The sequence below is a fragment of the Chenopodium album genome, chromosome 2, assembly GCF_948465745.1.
Source record: "Chenopodium album chromosome 2, dcCheAlbu1.1, whole genome shotgun sequence".
Classification (NCBI taxonomy): Eukaryota; Viridiplantae; Streptophyta; class Magnoliopsida; order Caryophyllales; family Amaranthaceae; genus Chenopodium; species Chenopodium album.
Genome location: NC_137835.1, coordinates 39,455,663 through 39,478,748, shown reverse-complemented (window position 1 = coordinate 39,478,748; position 23,086 = coordinate 39,455,663). Strand labels below are relative to the sequence as shown.

Below are 23,086 nucleotides of genomic sequence, written 5' to 3'. Positions count from 1 at the left end.
TTAGTAACTGACTAAATAAATGTCAGTTACAAATATTAACTCAAAGAAACTTTGACCAAAACGTTTGTAACTAGCTTACAAACGCCAGTTACAAATATTAAGTGAAAGAAACTTTGACCAAAGCGTTTGTAATTAGGTTAGAAATGTCAGTTACAAATGTTAAGTCAAAAAAACTTTGACCAAAAAATTTGTAACTTGCTTATAAACGCCAGTTACAAATATAAAAGAAACAATTTTTTTTTTTCTAAAGGAGGGAAACAATTTCTGGTTGAAATACAAACAAAAGACTAAATTTTTTTTCAATGTTTTTCATTTACGCTCCAACTCCTCCTTCAGTTTCTCTTTTGCACTTAGCTTTCCTGTGAAAACTCCTCCTTCCTCCTACATTTTCTCCTTCGCTCCAACTCACTCCATTCAATTTGATATTTTGAATTTGGGTTCAGCTTTAGTGGTGGATATCATGGTTTTAAGGTATGTAATTTTCCAAAGTTCTTGTAATTTTCCCTTTCTCAAATACAATAATAGCCCTAAAAATTGAATTAAACTTTGTTGTCGATCCGTTAGCTGAGTAATTTTGAGTTTGTTCTTGCAAGGTACTCCTTCATAACGACGAACGTCTTCCTCCTCAGCTTTGATCTCAAACGATTTTAATTTCTGTCAGAAATTTTTTTGCTCATTTTTTAATTTGGGTTCAGCAATAGTGCTTCTATTGAGGTTTAAAGGTATGTAATTTCCGAATTAAGGTTCTTGTAAGTATCCCTTTTCTTAATTCAATAAGAGCCCTAAAAGTCGAATTGAATTTGTTAGCTGATATAAAACCAAGAAAATTAGGTTTCATGTTTTCGATTTAATTTAAATGGTTTTGGTCGACCTTGTGGTGTTGTTGTGGCTGATTAATTTCGATTTAATTAGGAGATGTGGTCGGCCTTTTGGTGGCCGATTACATTTGATTTCATTAGGAGATATGGTATTTTCTTGGTCAACCTCACTTAAATGTGTTATTTTACATATAATTGAGCTGCTTGTCTAAGTTCTTCCAATAGTCAATTGTCTTTCAAATTATTACATGCTGTCATGTTTAGGTATAGTTGGAATTGAACTCTGAATAAATAATCATGAATCATGATATAATAGTGCTTTGGCAGTGTGGTTGACATTGTATGATTTATGATTGTCATTTATAGGTATTTAAGCTGTATACTTCTAAGTTAATTCTTGATATGAATGACTTGTATTTATTTCACATCAAGTTGCTTAGCAGTAGTCTAAAACTCTAAATATATACCCTTTACTGTCCACAGCAACCACAGTCCACACTTTAATTTTTCCTCGTCCCTACATCTGTTTATTGTTATAAGAGTGACGATGAATTGAGAAAAGGCCCGTTGTAGGCCTCGGAGACACCACTACCATTACCTTGGCTAGTAATGTTAATTGAGCTATGCAGTGTGTGGCTCCTCAATTCCATACACTATAATAAGAAAATTAACAAAGAAATTAAAAAACAATTAAAGAATGACTTCATTTAATCTACTTTTAATTAGTTTTTTTTTTTTTTTTTTTTTTTTTTTTTTGGAAATTGTTTATCTAATTTTGGTGGTTATGTTGATATTTCAGTGATTTATTAATTCTCTTTTGAATAAGTTGGGATTTTGGTGGTTAAGTTGATATTTTATTGTTTATCTAATTTAGTGTAGTCCATTAGAGTAATACTTCTTCGTAGTATACAAATCACTAGTATACTCCCTTGTTGCTGCCCCCCTTCTGCTGCTCCCGTGGTGTTACTCCCTACATTCAATCTGCTGCTCCATTAGTCCATTACTGCTGCCCCCCTCTTTCTGCTTCCTTCCTTTGCATTCTGCAACTCAAACAATGCGATGTAAGGTACTTGGTATATTATTATTGCGTGTGTATATATAGTTATAATATTGTCTATTTTATATACAGTATATATAATTAGATAAAGCAACAAACATTGCCATAAAATACTAGTTCATAGAGTTTAAATTTTGATATTTTATTGTGTTCATAACCCCTAAAATTTACTGATCAGTCACACTTGTTCTTGGAGGATCAGTTTGCTCGATTAACTTCAGATGGCTCGTTTGCCTTTGTTAAGAGGTCTTTTTAGGTGATTCTTTTTTTTAATTTAAGTGAAATTTTGTCTATTTTCTGCCTGCAAAATTTCAGAATTTTTCGAGTTCTTTTGCTATTATTAAACTGGGCTGTTTTCCGCAACTGTGTCTGTTTTAGTCCGAGTTAATAGTTATTGCTGTTTGTGTGAGATTTTGTTCCAATTTGTGCTGCAATTTTTGCTTTGTTTTGTGCGCATATTGTGTGTATAGATCATGGTAGACGAGGATATATTCAATTCATGAATAGAATACACATTGTATTCAATAATTCATGTTTTCTTTATTGTAACCAGTATTTTAATCAATGAATTGCAAATAAACCACCCACCTCTGTGATTGTGTCATCATAATCCTAATTGAAATAAGCTATATACATGTACTGTCATAGGCGATAATTTGAATTCTCCATAGCAAATTTAGAATGTGTTACTATCTCTGTTTTATAATGCTTGTAGAATTAGTTTAATTTTATTTCCTTTATCAAATCAATAATGAAGCATTTTAATGATTTTTTTCTTTAATTTAACTACTTATCTTTTGTTTCTGTCCTCATCTGAATTCTTAGTTCAAAATGGTTGAATGAAAACTCTAAGTTGAAGGTAAAGATTGATAAAATTAACCGTAACTGTGAAGAATTTTCTAAGGTATGCAGATTATCAATTCTTATTATATGGTGCAAATTTCTGCAACTTGTGAATTTTATTTGAAAAGGACATAATCTTTCTTTAAGAACTTGCTCCCGTTCAAGGTCAGTTATATCAGAGAGATCAAGATGTTTCATGCAAAGGCTGCAACTATTCTATATCTATTGAACATGCTTTTTTTTACAAGATCTACTGAACATGTTAATGAAAATATAATTGTATATAGGGAGCATACTGATCTCCACTCATCTGTTGTACTTCATTTAACTACATACTTATCTAAACATGGTTTAAATTCTATATAGCTAAGAGTTGATGGCGTACTTATGAGACTTCAGGACACTCTTCGGCATTGTTATTTTTGGAGAAAACTCATTCCATGTGGTCCAACGAGAAAGCTGCTGGAAAGAGTGTTCAGTCTGTGCCTTGGCTGCAGTAAGTATTTGTGTTACCCCTTAGCTGTCTATTTACTGCTTTAAATGAATTTATGCAACTATTTTGCTCTCATACTAATTTGCTCTCTTTATTAATCTTGCAGAAAGGGTATCCATTAATGTTGCTTCATATAATGATCCAAGAATATGGTCTAAAAAGGCTTTAGATGTATGCAATATGTTACATTAGCTTAAACATTTTCATCTGATAATGATAATTGGACACGTTTTTTTCGAGGATTATATTTGGTGCTTTATTTTGTTGATGTCTGTACGATTCAATCTTTATGTAATTCAATCTTGGTATAGGCTACTACACCTTCATTAGAGGAAAAACTTGGAAAATAACCTGCTCCTGCATATGCTATTGCTGGTTTTATTGCTTCATATTTTGTAGAGAGGTTAGTATACTACTATTGATATATACTTTTTCCCTTTTATCATACTTTGTATATGATAAGGTTTTGTGTGATGTAAAAACGGGTTGCTGGTACCTGTTTTTTTTTTTTTTCTTTTTCTTTTTCCTGACGTTAGTATAATTGTCTTGCCAATTAAACCAGAAATGAAATACAGTGGGCAAAAAAATCTAATTGTTTGAATTTTGTGACTGCAAGTTGGTAACAAGAAGTGTTGAATCTGGTATTATTTTTCATAGTAGAGGGGTCATGTTCCATGATCTCCCATACTTGTCAGCCATTGTCTTATAGTAATTGAGGTGGCTTAATTTTTAAGGAAGAGTAAGGACTCTCATGTTCTCTAAGGTTTTTAGGTAGATTTTAGATATTTTAGTTTTATTTAGTTTTAACTTAACCATGTGCTTTAATAATTAGAAGACCTAGTACATAAGCGAGGTGTATAAGATTATACTTGCAGTATCTCAGCAAAATTTATCAATTGAAGTGTCAAATCTTTTTACATTTATTTCTTTGATGTGCTTGTTAGGGGCTCTTACATGCAGCTATTTGATTGGTTGTGCTTATGGTGATAGCTAGCTATTTTGTATATTTTTATTTATTTATTTATTTATTTATTATATTTCAGGTATCAGTTAAGCAACAATTGCTTGGTTATTCAGTGGCCTGGAGACAATCCAAACAGCCTTGCAAGTATAGTTAATCTTGTTGTATTGTACTATTGTGGATGAATTCAAGTTGTATGGAAATATTTGGAGTGCTTGTATTGTATGTTGTTGGTGAATTCAAGTTATGTGGAAGTTTTTGGCGTACGTATTTTGTTGGTCGAATTGTAGCAGGTTATAACCCATTTGACAATGGGTCGTTTGGTAGGATATATTACCAATCTTGTATTCGAATCAAATAATTATATAAAAAAAATTATTTATTTATTAGTAACTAGCGTAATCAAATGCTAGTAACTAATAGTAATTTTTATTTAAAAAAAAAAAAAAAAAAAACTATTCATAACTGGTGTTAGGCTATGCCAGTTACAAATAATACCCTGATTGTAACCGACGTGACTTAATGTCAGTTACGAATAGTATGATTTCTAACTTGAAAAATAGAGTATTTGTAACTGGCATTAGGTTCAATCAGTTACGAATAATATATTATTAGTAACCAACATTAGCCGGTTACGAATAATTTTCACTAGGTCTAACGGTGGCAATCGCAACCAACAATGCCAGTTACAAAAAGTCAATTTTGCCAGTTACAAATAAAATTTTTTCTACTAGTGGCGCATACAAGACTCACTTAGACATGGTCAAAGTGTGCAGACATATTAGTGTGTGCTTTATATGGTGAGTGCAAGTGACATGCTTTGACTCTTGTGGATGGGACACCGCGAGTTAAAAATCCGCTTCCATGATTTGGTGAATTCAACATTCTCGGATGTACCCTTTGTTGCACAGAGTGTTCAATTAGGTAGATGGAACATAAATTCTAGAGGGTTATGTCCATATGTAGACCACATATGGGTTTCAGAAACGTGAGAAAAACTCAATCAGGATCGAGCAAACAGTCCTAAAAACTGGTTAAAATTAGAACGCATATTTCTGGCTCGGTATTAGAAGAACTTGGCGCCAGCGAAAAGAGGCCGGCGCCGCGATTAGGCTTTGGCGCCTGGCGATAGGAGCTGTCGCCTGGCGCCAGAGTCAAATCATCGGCGCTAGACTCTGTTTTCTTACGCTAGTTCCTACATGCCACAACAGCTTTCTGTGCTTGATAAAATTTTCCAGTTTCGCGCGGCATTATTTCGATCCTAGTTGTGAAAGATATTCCTCAAATTTCCTACGTGTAAAAATCCTATGTTTTTAACTCATTACAGATGGTCTTTCCAATGAGATTTTTTTTATGCATATCACAATAATGTTAATCAAAATTACGCACATGAAATACTTAGAACTTTTCGAGTCTCATCCACTCATTCTAAATCATTGCCAAAATAAATTTTAGGAATTAAAATTTAAATCCTTCCCAGTGGAGTCGCTAAAAAACTGTAGGGAATATTTCAAGCGGTACCCCAAACTTGAACCCCACTGTGATCATACACTAAAGTACGGTGGCGTCCAAAGGGAAAGAAGATAGAGCAAAAGAGTCGCCAACAAGTTTTAGGAACTTGTAAACCGTTCACGGGGTGAAGGTTACACCTCTTAACGATCCAGGAGATTGTCAACTCCAATAGGTCTGGAACCATGACTGGTAGTTCGGGGATGAAGGTACAAATCCAACCTAAAAGAGATTGAACCTGCCCTAATAATAGGCCTCTACTTTATTCTGATCGTATTCATGTGCGCTTTCTGACTAACATGCAATCAATAGGATTAACCCTAAACCTGTTTATCTATGTTGGTTGAATAATAATGCACAAATAAACTATTATTGGCGATCACTTGAATTATAATCATATTAACCCTAAACAAGATTATTAATTATCTTATTAAGCGTGATTACAAGTACAAATTCCCTTTAAACATGCATAAAAGGTGTGATCAAGCAATAACAATAAATATAAAGCAAAATAATAATCATAATCATAATCATGTTAAAGCATAATATTAATAGCAAGATCCTAGCATGATACTAACAAGATTAATAACAAACCCAAGCATGTCACTAAACATCAAAGATCAAATATATAGCTCTAACATAATACTAACATGATATTAGGAAAGAAAATAAAAGGCATCATAGAAATCATAATAAGCATATTTGATATTATAACCTTTACCCTAAACATGATACTAGGAATCATTGTTGTCATGCTAAACATTTAATTAAGGAAAGCATCCTAACATGATACTAGGAATCAACATAACAACCTAGATATGATTTCTATATCATAATATCAATAAAATCAATTGAAGAACTTACTTGGATGCCTCGCATCTCTTTCTAATAACAAAATACACGGGTTGATAACTTCAAGGAAAATAATAACAATCAACTAAATTAAATAATTGAAAGAGAGATTTGAGACCAAACCCTCAGAAATTAAAACCTTTCATGTCTAGGGCGAAAGTAAGTTTGAACTTGGCTAGGTGTTTCTAGATCTTGTGAATGCAGAATTTTGTATGCAAAAAAGCTAGTTTAGAAAAGAGAGAGAGAGAGAGAGATCAAGAGAATCTTGAAGAGAGAGAATTAGAATTAGAGAGTTGTTGACGATTGAAAACGAAGATTTAGGAGACTATTTATAGAGAAAATCAGCCGGATGGATAAAAAAACGAATCAGAGTTTCGAAGAGAATAAAACGAATTAGCGCCAGACGAAAGACATTAGCGCCAGACGATAAGGCTAGCGCCAGACGCCAAGCATTAGCGCCAGGCGCTAATCCTGTCGTCAGGTGCTAGAAAACAATTTCCACGCGTTTTCTTAATTTTGAAAAAATTTAGTCATACAGGAGGGTAAAATTGTATTTTCCTTAAAAAAAATTCTTTTATTCTGATTAAAACTCTAAAAAGTCAACTAAAGTCAATTTATCAATGCTAATTAAATTAGGAATGAAAAGAACCTTCTAGAAGAATCTAGAAGACTATAATCAATTTTAATTGCATTAGGAATGATAAATCAATATTAGGCCCTCCTCTAGATCATTGGGCCGCATATAAATATCAAACCGGGCGTAGGTTAGTAATTATGCCATAACTTCCTCATTATTCATCGGAATTGGGCTTATAATATATCGTTGGAAAGGTCTTTTCGAACCCGACCCAACTACACTATTATTGGACCCTTTCCTTGGACAAAACAAAATTGGATTGGAATTTTTCTAAAAATAGGTTTTCAAAAACAGAGAGAAAGAAAAGAAATAAAAACTATCCGCAACACTAGACTTTCCACACTTTCACTTCATTCGATTATGATTCGACGTGAAAGGTACTCATCACTGGATTTTGTTTTGGGGAGACGCAAATGGGTGTCTACAGTAGGCTTAAAATTTTAAAATTTGGCGGTATTTCTAATTAGTGAAGCAAAGGTTGATCAATCCTCAACACCATAATCAAGAAGTCACCAAACAAAAACAAACTAACACCCCCAAGCTTATTCAAAGCTATAACCACAATCATATATACAAAAACCGTAAACGCTTCTCCCCCAAGCTTAAAGGAAGCAGTGTCCTCAATGCTTGAAAAGGGGAAAAGAATCACATCAAAATATTTTTGAATTTTCTTATTTTCATTTCTTTTTTATTTATTTTCAATTCTTTCAAAACAATTGTCCATGCCTCTTTAACTTAGGACAACTTTTTCAACTTTGCATTTATTATGTCCATGCCTCTTTTGACTTTAGACGGCTTTTTCCAACTTTCATTTGCCATTATTCACAATATATACAAAAGACAAACTTGCTTACAAATAGAACCAATATCCAACCTTATATACCACAAACTCCAAAAACATGACCATTTGCTTCACAAAAACCAAAAATGGAACAAAAAGAAACAAAAGGCTCAAAGTTCTAAAGATGTGGCTTGAAAAGAAGGGAAAAGGCTCAAATGGTTAGCAAGAAGGCAAATGTAAACCCAAAGAACTAAAAGAAGAAAATTAAACCTAGAAAAAGAAAAATTACCACCCCGAAAAGATGTCTTTGTCATACACCCCGAAAAGATGTCTTTGTCATCCCTAGATGGTTCGGTCTCGTGTTTGAGAATTATGAGTCAAGATTCTAGATTAGGTCAGCAATAGTCAAGGATCCATGCTGCTCATGCAAATATATGTTGAAGGCTTGAAAAATAATGAACCTCACATGGATGTAGCAAAAACTCACTATTAGTGTCAATTCGACCATAGGAAGCAACTACCAACTTGCCACAAACAAGTAGAATCCGGTTTCATGGTCCCACTAGTTCTAACGAACTACCTTAGCATGCTTTATCCTAGAATCAACCAATCGTACTCTCAAACCGTACACACCATTACTATTTAAGAAGAAAAGGGTTCAACTATACAAGTCCAAAAGTATTATGTCCAAAGCAAGAACATAACAAAGATACATTGGAAATATGCCTTGATAAAAACAAAAATCTTTTTGGAGTTTTTTCAAAATATAAGAACATGGAAAAGCATATACAAAGGTGCATAGCATATGTGAATCAACATCCCACCAAACATGATAGAATACCCTCCCCCAAGCTTGAATGAGACAATACACTCAAACATAAATCATATAAACCATGGGAGGGGAAAACAAGGAGAGCAATCCAACAAATCAACATACGTCCAACAAGTCATCATCCACTTAAGAAAGAGCAAGGAAATATATTACCGGATTTGAGGTGGGTGTAAATACCCGCAAATGACCCAATTAAACCTTTCAAAGCTAATTTCCTCAAGAATTGAACCTTGCCTTCCATATACTATCAAAAATAGGAGTCAAACTTCCTTGATTCTTCATCCAAATCGAAGCACCAAAGTATATCAAGTCATGTACCTAGCAAAAGGCACACAAACATTTCCCTGAGAGAAAGTCTATTCTAAAAAGAAAATAAAATGAAAGCAATAAAACACGGGTTACTTCCCGAGAAAGGCTTGCTTAAGGTCCAAGCTTGACCACTCTAGTAAATAATATTGCAACGAACGCAAGAGCTTGTCAAATGCACTACTACACATTTCTAAGAAAGTAAGTGTGCACATGACAAAAATAAGGCATGAAACAAGCTTAGCGTACACCTATGAGGAGAGAGATGCCGAGAGAAGGAAGAAGAATCAAAAGAAAACTCAACAAAATAAGAAGAAAAGGAAAAAGAAAAAGAAAAAGAAAAAGAAGGCAAACTCTCATCAAAATATTTTTGGGTGGCAACATCACCCTTTTCCTCAATTAGAGACACATGAGCCACATACAAATCATCATAGACAAGAGGGTCCCCGATGGGCTCATTAACAAAGGAAGGGAGGAATATAGGAGTATAGGGGATATGGTTGAAACTTCTTGAGAAAGGGACATGAAAGAAGGGAATAGGGGCTATGGTCTCACTAATGGACTCTTTCTCACCACCATGCCTCAAATCACCCATAAGAGCATAGAAATCAATCATAGAATCCTCAAAAGAAGAACACTCAAGATCATCATCTCCCTCAAACATCCAACTTCCAGGAGGAACTACATAATCCCCTTCACTACAACCATGAACAACAACTCCCTCAACTTCCTTAAAGCCTAAAGTCTCAAAGCCATGCATGAATGGATGCAAATTCATATCAAACTCATCTCTCTCCCATGAAGCATTCTTAATGAACTCACTGAAAAGGCTATGGGTTTTCATTTGACACTCAAAGAACACAATGGTCATAACCTTAATCGAGTCCAAATACTCATGGATAGAAGAATCACAATCATGCACAAGAGACTCATCAAGATGGGAAGGAGGGTTAGGATAATCAAATTCAACACTCTCTTGGTTTTTAACTCCTTCACCATCACTAAAATGATCACCAAAGGGATCCTCACCCTCTCTTGGTTGCTCAAAATCATCATCATCATCCTCAACACACACATTGGATAGGGATTTTTCACATACAAGCATCAAGGATGACAATTCATTTTCCAACTCTTCTTTTCTTTTCAATTCTCCATTAAAAATATCCTCACCCTCTCTAATCATCTCCAATTGGCTCCTTAAAGTTTCCATCATTTGTCTCTCTAAGGGCCTAAGATTAGGATTCATCTCTAACTCCCTCAAAGATTTTTCAATTTTGCTATAGGGGACTAGAGACTCATAACAAGAGTTTGGAGAATGAAAAGGCAAAGAGGGTTGATCAATAGTAAAAGAAAAGTCACAATCAAGGGTAAGACCATGCACATTAAAATCATGAGCATTTTCGTTAAATAGGGGAGAGGGGGCACAATTAAGCATATGAGATTCGTTATTAAGGGAATGAACTACATCACAAGAAGACATGGAAAATAATGAAGAAAATTGAAACACACCGTACCATTAGCATCCACTTGAGCATGTACTACATCATCATGAACAAAAGAGGAAATAGAATTGAAAGCACTTGTTCTAGGTTCACTCATGGGATCATTTGACAATTCATGGGAATTCATGCTAATATAAGAAGAATCAAGACATTGCACATCAATATTAGGATCATGAATACCCCTATTATAAACATCCCTAGCAAACAAAACATAAAAATCCCAAGCATCATCAATTGACAATGCTCTAAATCTACCATTATGCATGCATTCAATTTTATTCCTAGTTTGTTAATTTAAACCAAAATAACAAATCTCACAAGCCTCCCAAAGACTACAACAATGATAATCAAGAAATCCTTCAAGTATATGGAAATATTCACAAAAAGGCCCATTGTCATGTTGAGAAAAAGAGAAACATGCCATTTTTTTTACAAAGCAAACAAAGATAAAATAAAAGAGAACTATATACAAAGACCTAGACTCAAGCAGTCAAAAACACTCAAACATAGACACCGTTCCCCGGCAGCGACGCCATTTTGACGAGGGGTGGAACTAGGTCATTGATACTAATCCTCCCTCGATCAAACAAAATTTATAAACACTTAACAAACCTATATACTAGTATAGAGGCAAGTCAAGGGTCAAACCCCAAGGAACGGTAATGTTCAAGCGCTCTCAATTATGTGCCTAAGCTAGGTCGAAGACAAAGATAAAGAGAGAACATTAACAACTAACAAACAAAGAAACCAAACAAATAAAGCACTAGGAACGGGGATCAACAAGTAATCATGGCAATCGTAACAACTCGGAAATACATGCAAGTCAATGGTTGTGAAGACTAATGGCAAGCTTAATCAAAAGAGTCAACAAACTATCTCCTAGAGGTCAAACTAGTGCCAACTACGAGAGACTCTAACTAGGAGCATCACTAATCATGCTCAATCGACAATTGCAATTCCTAAATCAATGGTCCGTATCATTAGAAACTACAATGCAATCTAGCATTATTCTCAGGGCCTAATCGAATTACACACATGCAAACTTCCATTAATCACTTTAATCTCAATAATTAATCAACACAATCCCTAAATTAAGCACAATTAATCAATCATACAAGTTTCACCCAATCCCTAGTAAACAACTACTCTAACATCATCATCTAATCAACAAACAACTAAAGAAATCAAGAATCAAAAATATATGAAGAACAATTACACTAATCAACAATCAAACATGAAAATCAAATCAAACAAACTTGAATATTAAACAAAGCAATAAAATGAGATAGAGTTAAGAATGCTCATTGATAATAGAGAAGATTCCAACACAATTGTCACCATTGAATCTTCATTCTCTCAATCACCATTGAAATTCCTCACTTTCTCTCTCTAAAATCTACTCCTAAACTAACCCTAAAACTAGAGAGTGAAGCTCTTAACTAAGATAAGAATATGATCAAAATTCAAAAATAAATCTTGCTCTAAACTTGCTTTAAAAATTGGGTTACAAAGGTATATATAGGAGGCGCGAACAAAAACCGAGCAAGGAAGTACCCAGAGAGGCGCGACCGCTCGAGCAGGGGTGGCGCGTCCGCACACAGGGGCTGCGCGCCCATGCACATGGGCTGCGCGCCCACGCCCGTGCTTCATGCGCCTGCGCATCTCTGGGTTTCTCCAACTTTCTCGCGGCTTCGTGTGTTCGCTAAGGTTGCACGATTATGATGATGATAAGCACTAAGGTAGGAAGTCCCTAAATACCATGATTGTGGGTTCAATACCCCATATTCATTAGAGCACGACATGAGAGCGCAAGAGCTAAGACTTTGAATTTCCACTTCCTTGCATCTTGAGCTTTCCAATTGCCATGAGCTTGCTCCTAAAGCTTCCTCCACCTTAGTAAATCACCAATATCAAGACCCGAACCTCGTACAATACCTACAACCACGAAAATAAAACAAATAAAGGAGAAAATACTAGAAAAACCAAAGAAATGCACAAAAGCTACAAAATAAGAGAGGAAAGGTAAAATAGAGAGAAAAAACATAAAACTAAACATTTATTGAGAAAGAAAGCTACTAAAAGAAGGTAAAAACGATTTAAATGCTCATCAAATGGGTGCCATTTATGACACCCATCATGGATTTATATCCTCGAGTTTTATATTTCGTTTGGAGTTGGTTTCGTCCAATTTGAAGTCACAGATAAAAAGTTATGACTAAAATACTATAGCCTGTCCAGTTTAGTGCACATACGTGAAGTCTTAACTTAGTCATTGTTTGAGTCTAGTCACATAGTCTAATCGTGACACGAGTCTTGAACATATCACTTATACTCATTAATATTAGCACACACTTATTACATACTCTTTTCACACCATGACCATGTCTTAGGTTCATGCATGAGTCGTCCTTTCCGTCATTTGAGTTGGGGGTCCAATTTATTCCTAATTTTTCCATATCCCTCCATCTTTCCACTCTCCATCTACATCACCTTTCCATACATATCTCACACTTTCCTTCTTAAACACTTTCTATATTCACATTCCTTCATCTTACATGCTTCCTTCATACATCATTTACCTCATACACTATGATCTTTTCCCATCCATGCATATATGTTTAATCCAGTTTGAGTCATGTGATTGAAAAACAAAAAGAGGTTAATGATGAAACAAATGCACAAGGCAAGATTCTCACCAAGATTTCATGCTTTTTTTTTTTTTTTTTTTTTTTTTTTTTTTTTTCATACCCTTCCCCAATAAGTCTATCATAGGCACCCATCATCCTCCTTAGATTTATTTTTAAGAGTTAGATTTTTCCCTTCACTTTTCCAAATAAAATGAGCATTTCTTTTTCTTGCATATGATCATCGCATTGCATTCATATATATATATATATATATATATATATATATATATATATATATATATATATATATATATATATAAATCATGTCGAATTAAGCACAAGGTACACTAATGATTTGAGGCACCCCTTGTAGCTTATCATATCATCTTCACCCTTTCAAATATACAATCTTTTTTTTGATAAACCACTTTGAGCCTCATCTAACGATAGGCCTTTCTTTTTTCAACCCACATCCACCTAACCTTGGGATGGGATGGTGTGCAATTTATGGAATTTTCAAGGAATAAAAGCTTTGAGTGATTTTATAAAAATTTCAAAAAAATTAAAATAGCAATAAAAGTGTGTAAAAGGGCAAGTGTTCCAATGTCTTTGATATGAATATATCTTTGATGAGAACACGTCTCAAATTGTGTCTCTTATCGAGTGCTAGGTACTGTACCTGAAAAACATGAATTCCAAGTGAGTGATAAACCACATGATCGGGATTGCCCATACTTATCCAAAAATGCAAAAGCAAAAAAAGAGAGCCAAAAAATAAACAAAAGAAAGATAGTAAAAAGTGAGGAAACCTCAAGTATAAAAATATAAAGATTTCAAAAGCAAGGTTGCACACCTTGGGGGCTTATCTAGGGTCTTGAGCCTTTATCCCCTTCTTCTTCAAACCATTAGCCTAACCACGTTACAAACCTTCAAAGACCTCTTTTAGGTATACACACACTTATGCGAGGTTCAACTAGAGCTACGTTCGGCCTGATTCCTAACGGATACATAGGCAACCTCACATAGAGTTGCGGCCGTAATAAAATGCATTCATTCATGTACTCATTCATGCATGATCATATCAAGGGATCTCCTATGCTCATCATATCCATTTAGAGCTAGACTTGAGGGCTTGATCCCTACATCATTAGCTTACCTAGACTAAGAGTCACCACTATTTGACTCCTTTAAATAAAAAATATTCCATACATTTAGCCTTTGCAGCCTAACTTTAGTGTCACTTTCACACACATCAAAGATACATAGACAAATAATCCTCCTCATAGGAACCCTTTGTCATGAAATCTTAACACAACGATGAAGCACGCCTTGCCATATAAAGATCACTCATTATCATAATTCTTATTGTATCACAAAGTATGAAGTACTTAGCCTCTGTGTTTAAGTTACCCAAATACTTTCATCATCGAGTCAACAATAGAGATGGCATAGGATGAACTAATATTTGCACTATGAGATACAACATCGACATATACATTTGACTAAGCTCATTCAACATGCACCTCAAACACCCACTTTGATTCTTTTTTGTGTCTTTCTTTTTCGGGAGAAAGTCGGTACCCTCCATAAAAATGAAGGAAAATTTTTGAAATTTTTGCTTTTCTGCATTTTGAGTCAAACACATCATAATACAATGCAAAAGCGAGTTATGCACATTGAGTCTTGTCGTGTCCAAACAAATTGAGTCAACCTCAAGTTAGTCAATCACGATGAGTCAAGTACAACAAACCTTACGTCAACCCTAAGAAAAACATGAGCATAGTCCTATAGTCCAAAATACGTAAATGCAGGCACACTAGGTCCTAAGCGGACAGGTGATCTTTACAAAAATTTTGAAGCAAAAGGACGCAAACAACTTAGCAAATCAACTAGAGTCAAATGGTTTTATTGATTGATTGGGTTCCTTGGTAAGCCACTTAGCCCCTATAAGAAAATTGACATGATAATAGTCGGCTCGATTACAATCGCAATCAGTGATCGGCCTGACGACGATCATCTCACTTAGCTTAAGCGCCTAATCATTGGCTCATTACAAGCACCAACACATTGGTTCAAAAGAAAGACAATCACCAAAACGACAATTTTCTAAGATTAAAATTGTCATCTCAAACTAACTATTTCCAAGAGTCAATTGTCGAGCATCATTCTTCAACAATAAATTTTCCAAGATTGGATTGTCCCCTTTGGAAATGTTTCCAAGCGTGGATTATCGTGCTCCTTCTCTATTTGGCAAGTTTTTCCAAGTTCGGATTGTCATACATTCATCAACTCTTCGACAATTTTTCTAAGATTGGATTTTCATCTCAAACTGGCAATGTTTCCAAGCATGGATTGTTGTGCTCCTTCTTTATTTGGCAATTGTTCAAAGTTTGGATTGTCATATATTCATCAAATCCTTGGCAATGTTTCGAGATTGGATTGTCATGCACCCAGTTCCCTATGGAAAAATTTCCCAAAGGATAGTCGTAGGTCTCTATTCATCTTAATTTCGGCAAAGGTTCCCCAACGTGGATTGTTAGTAGTGGCAAATTTTCTAAAAGGGATTGTCGATCGACTCGTTTTTGCAAATGTTCCAAGACTCGGATTGTCAATTGTGGAAATATTTTCCCAAAAGGATTGTCGCATAATATTGGCAAAATTCCAAGGTGGATTGCTTTCAAGAGTTATATTCCAAGACGTAGATTATTGATCGTAGCAAGGTTCTTATGACAGATTGTTACGAAGCATTGGCAACTTTTCCCAAATTTGGATTTTGGCAAAATTTCCGAGATACGTATTGTCGCTTTGTCATGGAAACATTTCCTAGGATGGATTGTTACGTGGCATTAACAACTTTCCCTAAATCGGATTGACGTATATCATTCAAGAGTTGTGTTGGCAACTATTCCTAAAGACAAGAGGATTATCATCACCCCCAAGGCATCAACACAACAAGCAAATTCAAGCAAAGCATTAAGTTTCAACAAGCGGTGATCTTTGGTAATTTTCCTAAGAAAGTTATCACTACTAAACTGAAGATAGCTACAAGAAGCGGTCTATGACGATGTCCCAAGGTAAAGTAGAGATTTTCTATAGTGGCGAGGCACAACCTTGGTGAGGTACTGCCACAACCCTGAAGATGGCTACAAGCAGTCACCTTTAACGATGTTCCTGAGGTACTGTGGAGGATTGTCACTAGCAGTTGAAGATGGTTACAAACAATGGTCTTCGACGATGGCGTTAACAAGGCACTGTAGAGATTGTCACAACAAAATGCTGCAACAAAAATCGGTTACCCCAAAGACGTGTGCTCGACGGTGCAAGATACGCGTTTCCAACTTTTTTATCTCTTTAACTAGCTCTAGTTTGCAGGTATCGGCGCTACAAGAATGATTTAGGATCGCAGAACGTTCTGAATCATTCTCCGTCCCTATCGCTACTTTAACTTTTGTTTTCGAAACATGTGTTTATCTAAACTCAGTCAAAGTAGGGGCATCTATAGACACCCAAATGTGTCTCCCATAAAACCAAACCCGGTGATGAATATCTTTCACGTCATTTGATTATCGAAAAAGGTGAAATGTGAAAGATCTTGTGATGCGGTTGTTTTAATAAAAATACTTTTTTCTATTTTGAAAATATTTCTTTTCTTACTCTATTTTTAAAAAACATCCAATCCAGTTTAGTTAGGTCCATGATAAGGGTCCAATAATGGTGTAGTTGGATGGGGTTTGAAAAGACCTTTTCAATGATATATTATAAGCCCAATTTCGATTAATAATGAGGAAGTTTATGGCCAAAATACTAAACAGGACCCAAACCAGATTTTACCTACGACCCAATGATCAAGTGGAGGGTCCAAAGGTTTAATCCTATTTCTAATAAAATTAGGATCTATTAAAAGATTCTATAAGTTTATAAAATGTCTTAATTATCCTTTTTTTGAAAAGATAAGATCAAAGAATTTAAAATTGAATCAAAATTTCTTTTTTTAAGTCCTAATTCTATTCGAATTTAAAGATGTTGAAAGATAGTCAGATATATTTTAGTGCTTCGTAATCTTTATCCAAATCTTATATGGTTGGATATATCTTGAAATTATCTTTCCAATGATATATTATAATATTAATTCCGATCTATAACGAAAAAGATATGAAAGAAAGACAAAACTCTATCCAAAACTAACACCCTTCCATTATTTTTGCCACATCTTTTAATATACAAAATATTTTAATCTTATTACAATTGGGTTTAAAATTAGAATTCAAGAGCTTTCCAAATACATATTATTTGCCTTATTTGGATTTCTAGATCAAAAGATATGATAAAAACAATATCTGCAAAAACTGCTGTCCATCGTGTTTTATTTCGATTCGAATTCAGATTTTTTTCTTATTCTTCGACTCTCTTTTTTCCTATAAATAGAGGTCATATATCCCCTATTTTCAATCATCAACAATCATCAAAAATCATCAACAATTCACAGTCATCTAATTCTATTCTTTTCTCTCTTTAAGCTAGAAGCTTATTCTCTCTCTATTCTTTTCCTAAACCTTCCCACATACAAAATTCCGTACACATAAGTTCTAGATACACCTAGCCAAGTTCAAAGTTGCCTTCTCCCTAGACATGAAAGGTTGATAATTTCTGAGGGTTTAGTCCCAAATCTCTATTTCAATTATTTAATTTAATTGTTTGATTTATTATTTTCCTTGAAGTTACTAACGTGTGTATTTTGTTATTAGAAAGAGATACCAGGCATCCTAGTAAGTAATTACTTTTACTATTATTTTGATATAGAAATCATGATTTGATTATTTTGATTCCTAGTATCATGTTAGGATGTTTATATTTATTCCTAGTATCATGTTTAGGGTATTAACTAAGATTTCTAATATCATGTATGTTTCTATGATGCTTCTTATTCTTTTCTTCTATCATGTATCATGTTAGGGATAAATCTTTGATCTTTAATGTTTACTGACATGCTAGGGTTTGTTATTAATCTTGTTAGTATCATGCCTAGGATCTTGCTAATATTATTATGCTTTCATGAGATTGAGAATATTATTATTATGATGATTGTGATTATTATGTTGCTTATTATTTTATTATTTTTATTGCTTGATCACACCTTTTATGCATGTTTAAAGGAAATTTGTACTTGTAATCACTCTTAATAAGATAATTAATAATAATCTTGTTTAGGCTAATATGATTATAATTCAAGTGATCGCCAATAATAGATTTGTTTGTGCATTAATGTTCAACCAACATAGATTAAACAGGTTTAGGATTAATTTAATGATTGTTTGTTAGTCAGAAAGCGCACATGAATACGAGAAGAATAAATTAGAGGCCTATTTTTAGGGCAGGTTCAATCTCTTTTAGGTTGGATTTGTACCTTCATCCCCGAATATCCAGTCATGGTTCCATACCACTATGGAGTTAGCGATTTCATGGATCGTGAAGGGGTGTAACCTTCACCCTGTGAACGGTTTACAAGTTCCTAAAACTTGTTGGCGAATTTTTTGCTCTAGCTTTCTTCCCTTTGGACGCCACCATGCTTAAATGTATGATCACAGTGGGGCTCAAGTGTGGGATGCTTAAACTATTCCCTACAATATGATACGATATTTTTGACATTAATTCCAATAATGCTTGTTGGTGGTTGAGTTGTAAAGACAGTAAGCTTATCAGAATTCTTGGCACGAGAAAGAGCAACATATAGCTGACCATGAGAAAAACATGGATGTGGAAGGTATATTAATACTCTACTTAGTGTTTTCCCTTGAGACTTGTTTATTGTCATAGCAAAGCTTAATTTCAGTGGGAACTGTTTTTGTTCAAGATAAAAAGGACACTTACAAGAAGTCGAAGGTCTTAATTTAATGCGAGGAACAAAATATAAGGTCCCTTTATAATGCCCTATTACTATTTCACAGATAATATAATTAAATTAGGAAGAAATCGTTTACATATAAGACGATTACCATTACACATGCCTTAAGAAGGTGCTAAATTACGTAATAAAATAATAGGGTTGTCTATCTTTAGTTCAAGTTTGTGAGGGCTCATTCATCCCGGACAAAGCGTATTCAAAAATTCAGTAGGTTATAGTGTGTAGCTATCATCAAGTATTGATTCATAACTTGCATACACAGTAGATGTGCTAGGAAATAGCCTAATCATATACTCATTAATGGCATCAACATCCTCATTCATAGGTGTAAGAATTGCTCTGTCAGTAAATATATTACTATCAAACCCTAGCACAAAAACTTCAGGGAAGATTGTCATAGCCAACATAGAAACAGGATCATCATCCATAGCGTAGTACTTAACAATGTGTTGTGGGAGCTGAACATAGGCATTTTCAACTGACTGTAATTGTCCATCTCCTAAAGCAAGCAAGAAATTTGAATACAATGGGTCTTCTTTAGCTCTCATATTTTTTGTTAATTGAAATTTTTCCATGATAGGATTAATGTAGTAACTGACTACACTTACACCAACAGCTTCTTTTTGTGTACGACGAGGCAAAATAGGCAACACCTGCCTGAAATCACCTAAAAAATTAATCACCTTCCCACCAAAAGGCTGGTCAGGATGACAAAGATCTCAAAGCAATAGATCTAAGGATTCAATGTTCTCTCGACATGTGTAGGCGTCGCTCGAAGTGCGCCTACGTTAAAAGCATGTGTGAATATGCTTGGCACTCATAGGAAGTGGGAATTGACATAATACGATTAGGGACAAATAAAGTAGGGAGCCGCCAACAAGTTTTTAAGGAACTTATAAACCGTTCACGGATCATAAAAGGCAACCACGATAAAGGGACAACGAAGGCAACACCGATTGACCCGTGAAGGTTACACCCCATTCATAATCCATGAGATTACTAACTCCATATGGTTCGGAACCACGAAAGGAGGATCGGGGATGATGGTACGAAGTGAGTCATGGAGTCACATTCGCCCGTATTGGCCTCTACTCGATTCTTATAGTGAAAAGTGATTCCTGCGATCTCAAAGGCATACAAACAAAATATTCAATTTGCTCCAAACTATTATTAAGCTAAATTGGTTGAATATTATTGCAACATATAATTCTAAAATATCGTGACCTACTTGAATTAAATAACAAGATTAAAAAGGAACCTAAACCGGTTGTCCAAATTATCTTATTAGGCGTGATTTTCAATTACATATTTCCTTTAAACATGCAATATGGTGATCATAAAAAATATAATAGAATAAACATTAATATTGGAATTAATTTAACCATAATATCATTAGTCAAATCAAATATAAAATAACCTAATCATGATGCTAGCAACAAGAATAAAAATAAGAGTAATTAAATTAATTAATTACTTACATTCCGCGTGTTCCTTTAAATTGCTACATCATGAATAAACTGTTAGTAACTTTAATAAAAAAATATAAATTAAATAGAAACTATTAAATTAAATTAAATTAAATAGAAAGTAGAGTTGATTTGGTCCAAACCCTCAGTTAATTATAACTTTTACGCCTTGGTTTAAGTATAGAACTTCGGATATTGTATGGACTCCTTGGAGCGCTTAGGGAAAGTATTATGAGAGAATAGGATGACTAGTGTTTAGGCTAAAGAGGGAGAAGAGAATGATTTTATGATCAAGCTTGTTGATTCCTGGAAAAGGGGAGATATGACCTCTATTTATAGAGAAAAAAAGAAGGTCGAAGAATCAAGAAAAGATAAGAATTCGAATCGGATAAAACTCTTGCGATGGACAACAGTTTTTGCGGTTTTTGTTTTTATCATATCTTTTGATCCAGAAATCGGAATAAGATGAATAAGATATCGTTGGAAAGCTCTTGAAGTCTAATTTCTAACCCAATTAGAATCAGATTAAAATATGTTGTAGAAAAAAATATATAGCCGAAATAGTGAGACGGTGTCAGTTTTATATAGAGTTTGACATTTTATTCATATCTTTTCCGTTATATCTCGGAATTGATATTATAATATATCATTGGAAATATAATTTCAATGGCTATCCAACCATATAAAATTTGGATAAAAAATATAAGACATGAAAATAATATCTGTCTATCTTTGAACGTCTTTCAATTCGGATATAAATAGGATTTTCAAAAAAGGAGTTTTATTCAATTTCAAACTATTTAATCTTATCTTTTCAAAAAGGATAATTAAGATCTTTTAGATACTTATAGAAGCTTCTAATTAATCCTAATTGGTTTAGGATTGGGATTAAATCATTTGGACCCTCCACATGATCATTGGGTCGTAGGTAAGGTGGGCTTAGGTTCGGTTTGGGCTCGGTTTAATATTTTGGCCATAACTTATTCGTTATAACTCGGATTTGGGCTTATAATATATCGTTGGAAAGATATTTTCAAGCCCCATCAAACTATTTAATCATTGGACCCATATTATGGACCAAAATAAACTGGATCAAACGTTTTTATAAAAAGGACACGAAATGAATGATTTTAAAGGACACGAAATGAATTATTTTGGGTTTAAAGGCACGAAAAGAGGAAAATAAGTTATGGTTTGGGGAAATGGGCTAGGAATTGGGTTGGTTTATGAAATGGAAATATGGATTTAAGCACTTCAAAAATTAAATACTCAACCCGACCAATAATGGCGGTGAAAGGTTATTCATCATCGGGTTTGGTTTTGGGGAGACATTTTTAGGTGTCTACAACATGCCATTGAAGCTTCATCTCGGATGATAAGTACGCTTCTCGCATTAAAGCAACTAAAATTCCTTGTTAGGAACATCACAAGCAAGTAATGTCTTTGAATTTAATGTTATCTTAAATCTTGAGTGTGTTGTTCTACCAGAAGGAATTAGATGTTGCAATACCTGATGTCGCTGTAGGCAGAACTATTTTCCCAGCCAAACGAACCTTAGTATATAAATCATTGTACAAGAAAGTTTTCCCAGTTCCCTCTGGTCCATCTACAAAAAAGCATCCAGGCTTGCCATCTTGGATATGACACATAATGTTGTTGAATGTAGTTGCCTGAGCTGCATTCAGTTTGTCTCGACAATCGAGACATTCTGGAGGAATAAGTGCTTTTAACACATCTTCAATATCTCTTGTCACACACATCCCATCATCTGCCTCATCTACCAAATGACCTAATTCAAAATATTCCAATGACTTTCCCATGGCTTATAAGCTGCTCTCTACCTCCTTCAAAACAATTTCTTAACTTTAGACGGGCAATTTGGATATTTGTGCTTGAAGTCTTCTGACAATGAACTATAGAAACGCAAATAAAGTGCATTTGGATTACTTGGCTGGCAAAAAATTAACAGTGTTGCAAAGAGCTGCCTCATTGCTGAAGGCATTTGTACGCTAGCTGCCACTTCTAAACAAGCAGTGGTAGCATTGTCTTCGTGAAACAACCCCTGCTTGATAGCATTGTCATATTGGCAATCTCTTGATTGATAATGTATTATGTGATTTGGGTGCTAGTGTTAGCATCATGCCATTATCTGTGTGTTCTAAGTTGAATATGGGTAAATTAAAAGCTACCAATATAACTCTACAAATGGCCGACCGTTCTTTCAAATACCCCTTAGGTGTTTTAGAGGATGTCCCCGTTAGAGTAGGTAAATTTTATATACCTGTAGATTTTGTTGTTCTTGATATGGTTGAGGATATGAAAACCCCAATTATTTTAGGTAGACCATTCCTTAACACTACAGGAGCAGTCATAGATGTACGAAGTGGTAAGTTAACACTATCAGTAGGGAATGATAAAGTTATTTTTAATCTGAATAATGCCCCTAAAAGCTCCATGACTGAGGAGAAATGTTTCAGTGTTAATGTGGTTGTAAATTATT

The 23,086-nt window shown here is 34.4% G+C and overlaps 2 protein-coding genes across 5 annotated transcripts; one reads left to right on the top strand and one right to left on the bottom strand.

Annotated features, from left to right (window-relative positions):
* Positions 1–285: 285 nt before the first annotated feature.
* On the top strand, positions 286–4,392 carry LOC145585304 (uncharacterized). 4 transcript variants are annotated; one of them, XM_081642024.1, is made up of 8 exons: positions 286–471; positions 594–722; positions 2,054–2,131; positions 2,701–2,779; positions 3,085–3,214; positions 3,318–3,382; positions 3,523–3,614; positions 4,255–4,392. In XM_081642024.1, exons 3-7 carry the CDS (start codon positions 2,097–2,099, stop codon positions 3,559–3,561), a joined length of 348 nt encoding a protein of 115 aa, XP_081498150.1. In that variant the 5' UTR covers positions 286–471; positions 594–722; positions 2,054–2,096; the 3' UTR covers positions 3,562–3,614; positions 4,255–4,392. The 4 variants fall into 4 exon arrangements, 2 of the variants coding, with proteins under 2 accessions (XP_081498150.1, XP_081498143.1); XR_014100634.1 differs by lacking the exon at positions 2,701–2,779; XM_081642017.1 differs by lacking the exon at positions 3,318–3,382.
* Positions 4,393–19,332: 14,940 nt separating this feature from the next.
* LOC145571801 (uncharacterized) lies at positions 19,333–22,406 on the bottom strand. Its single transcript, XM_081630842.1, has 2 exons — positions 22,140–22,406; positions 19,333–19,818 (listed from the first exon to the last, which is right to left on the bottom strand). The coding sequence occupies exons 1-2, from the start codon at positions 22,404–22,406 to the stop codon at positions 19,333–19,335; spliced, it is 753 nt and encodes a 250-aa protein (XP_081486968.1).
* Between the last annotated feature and the right edge of the window lie 680 nt (positions 22,407–23,086).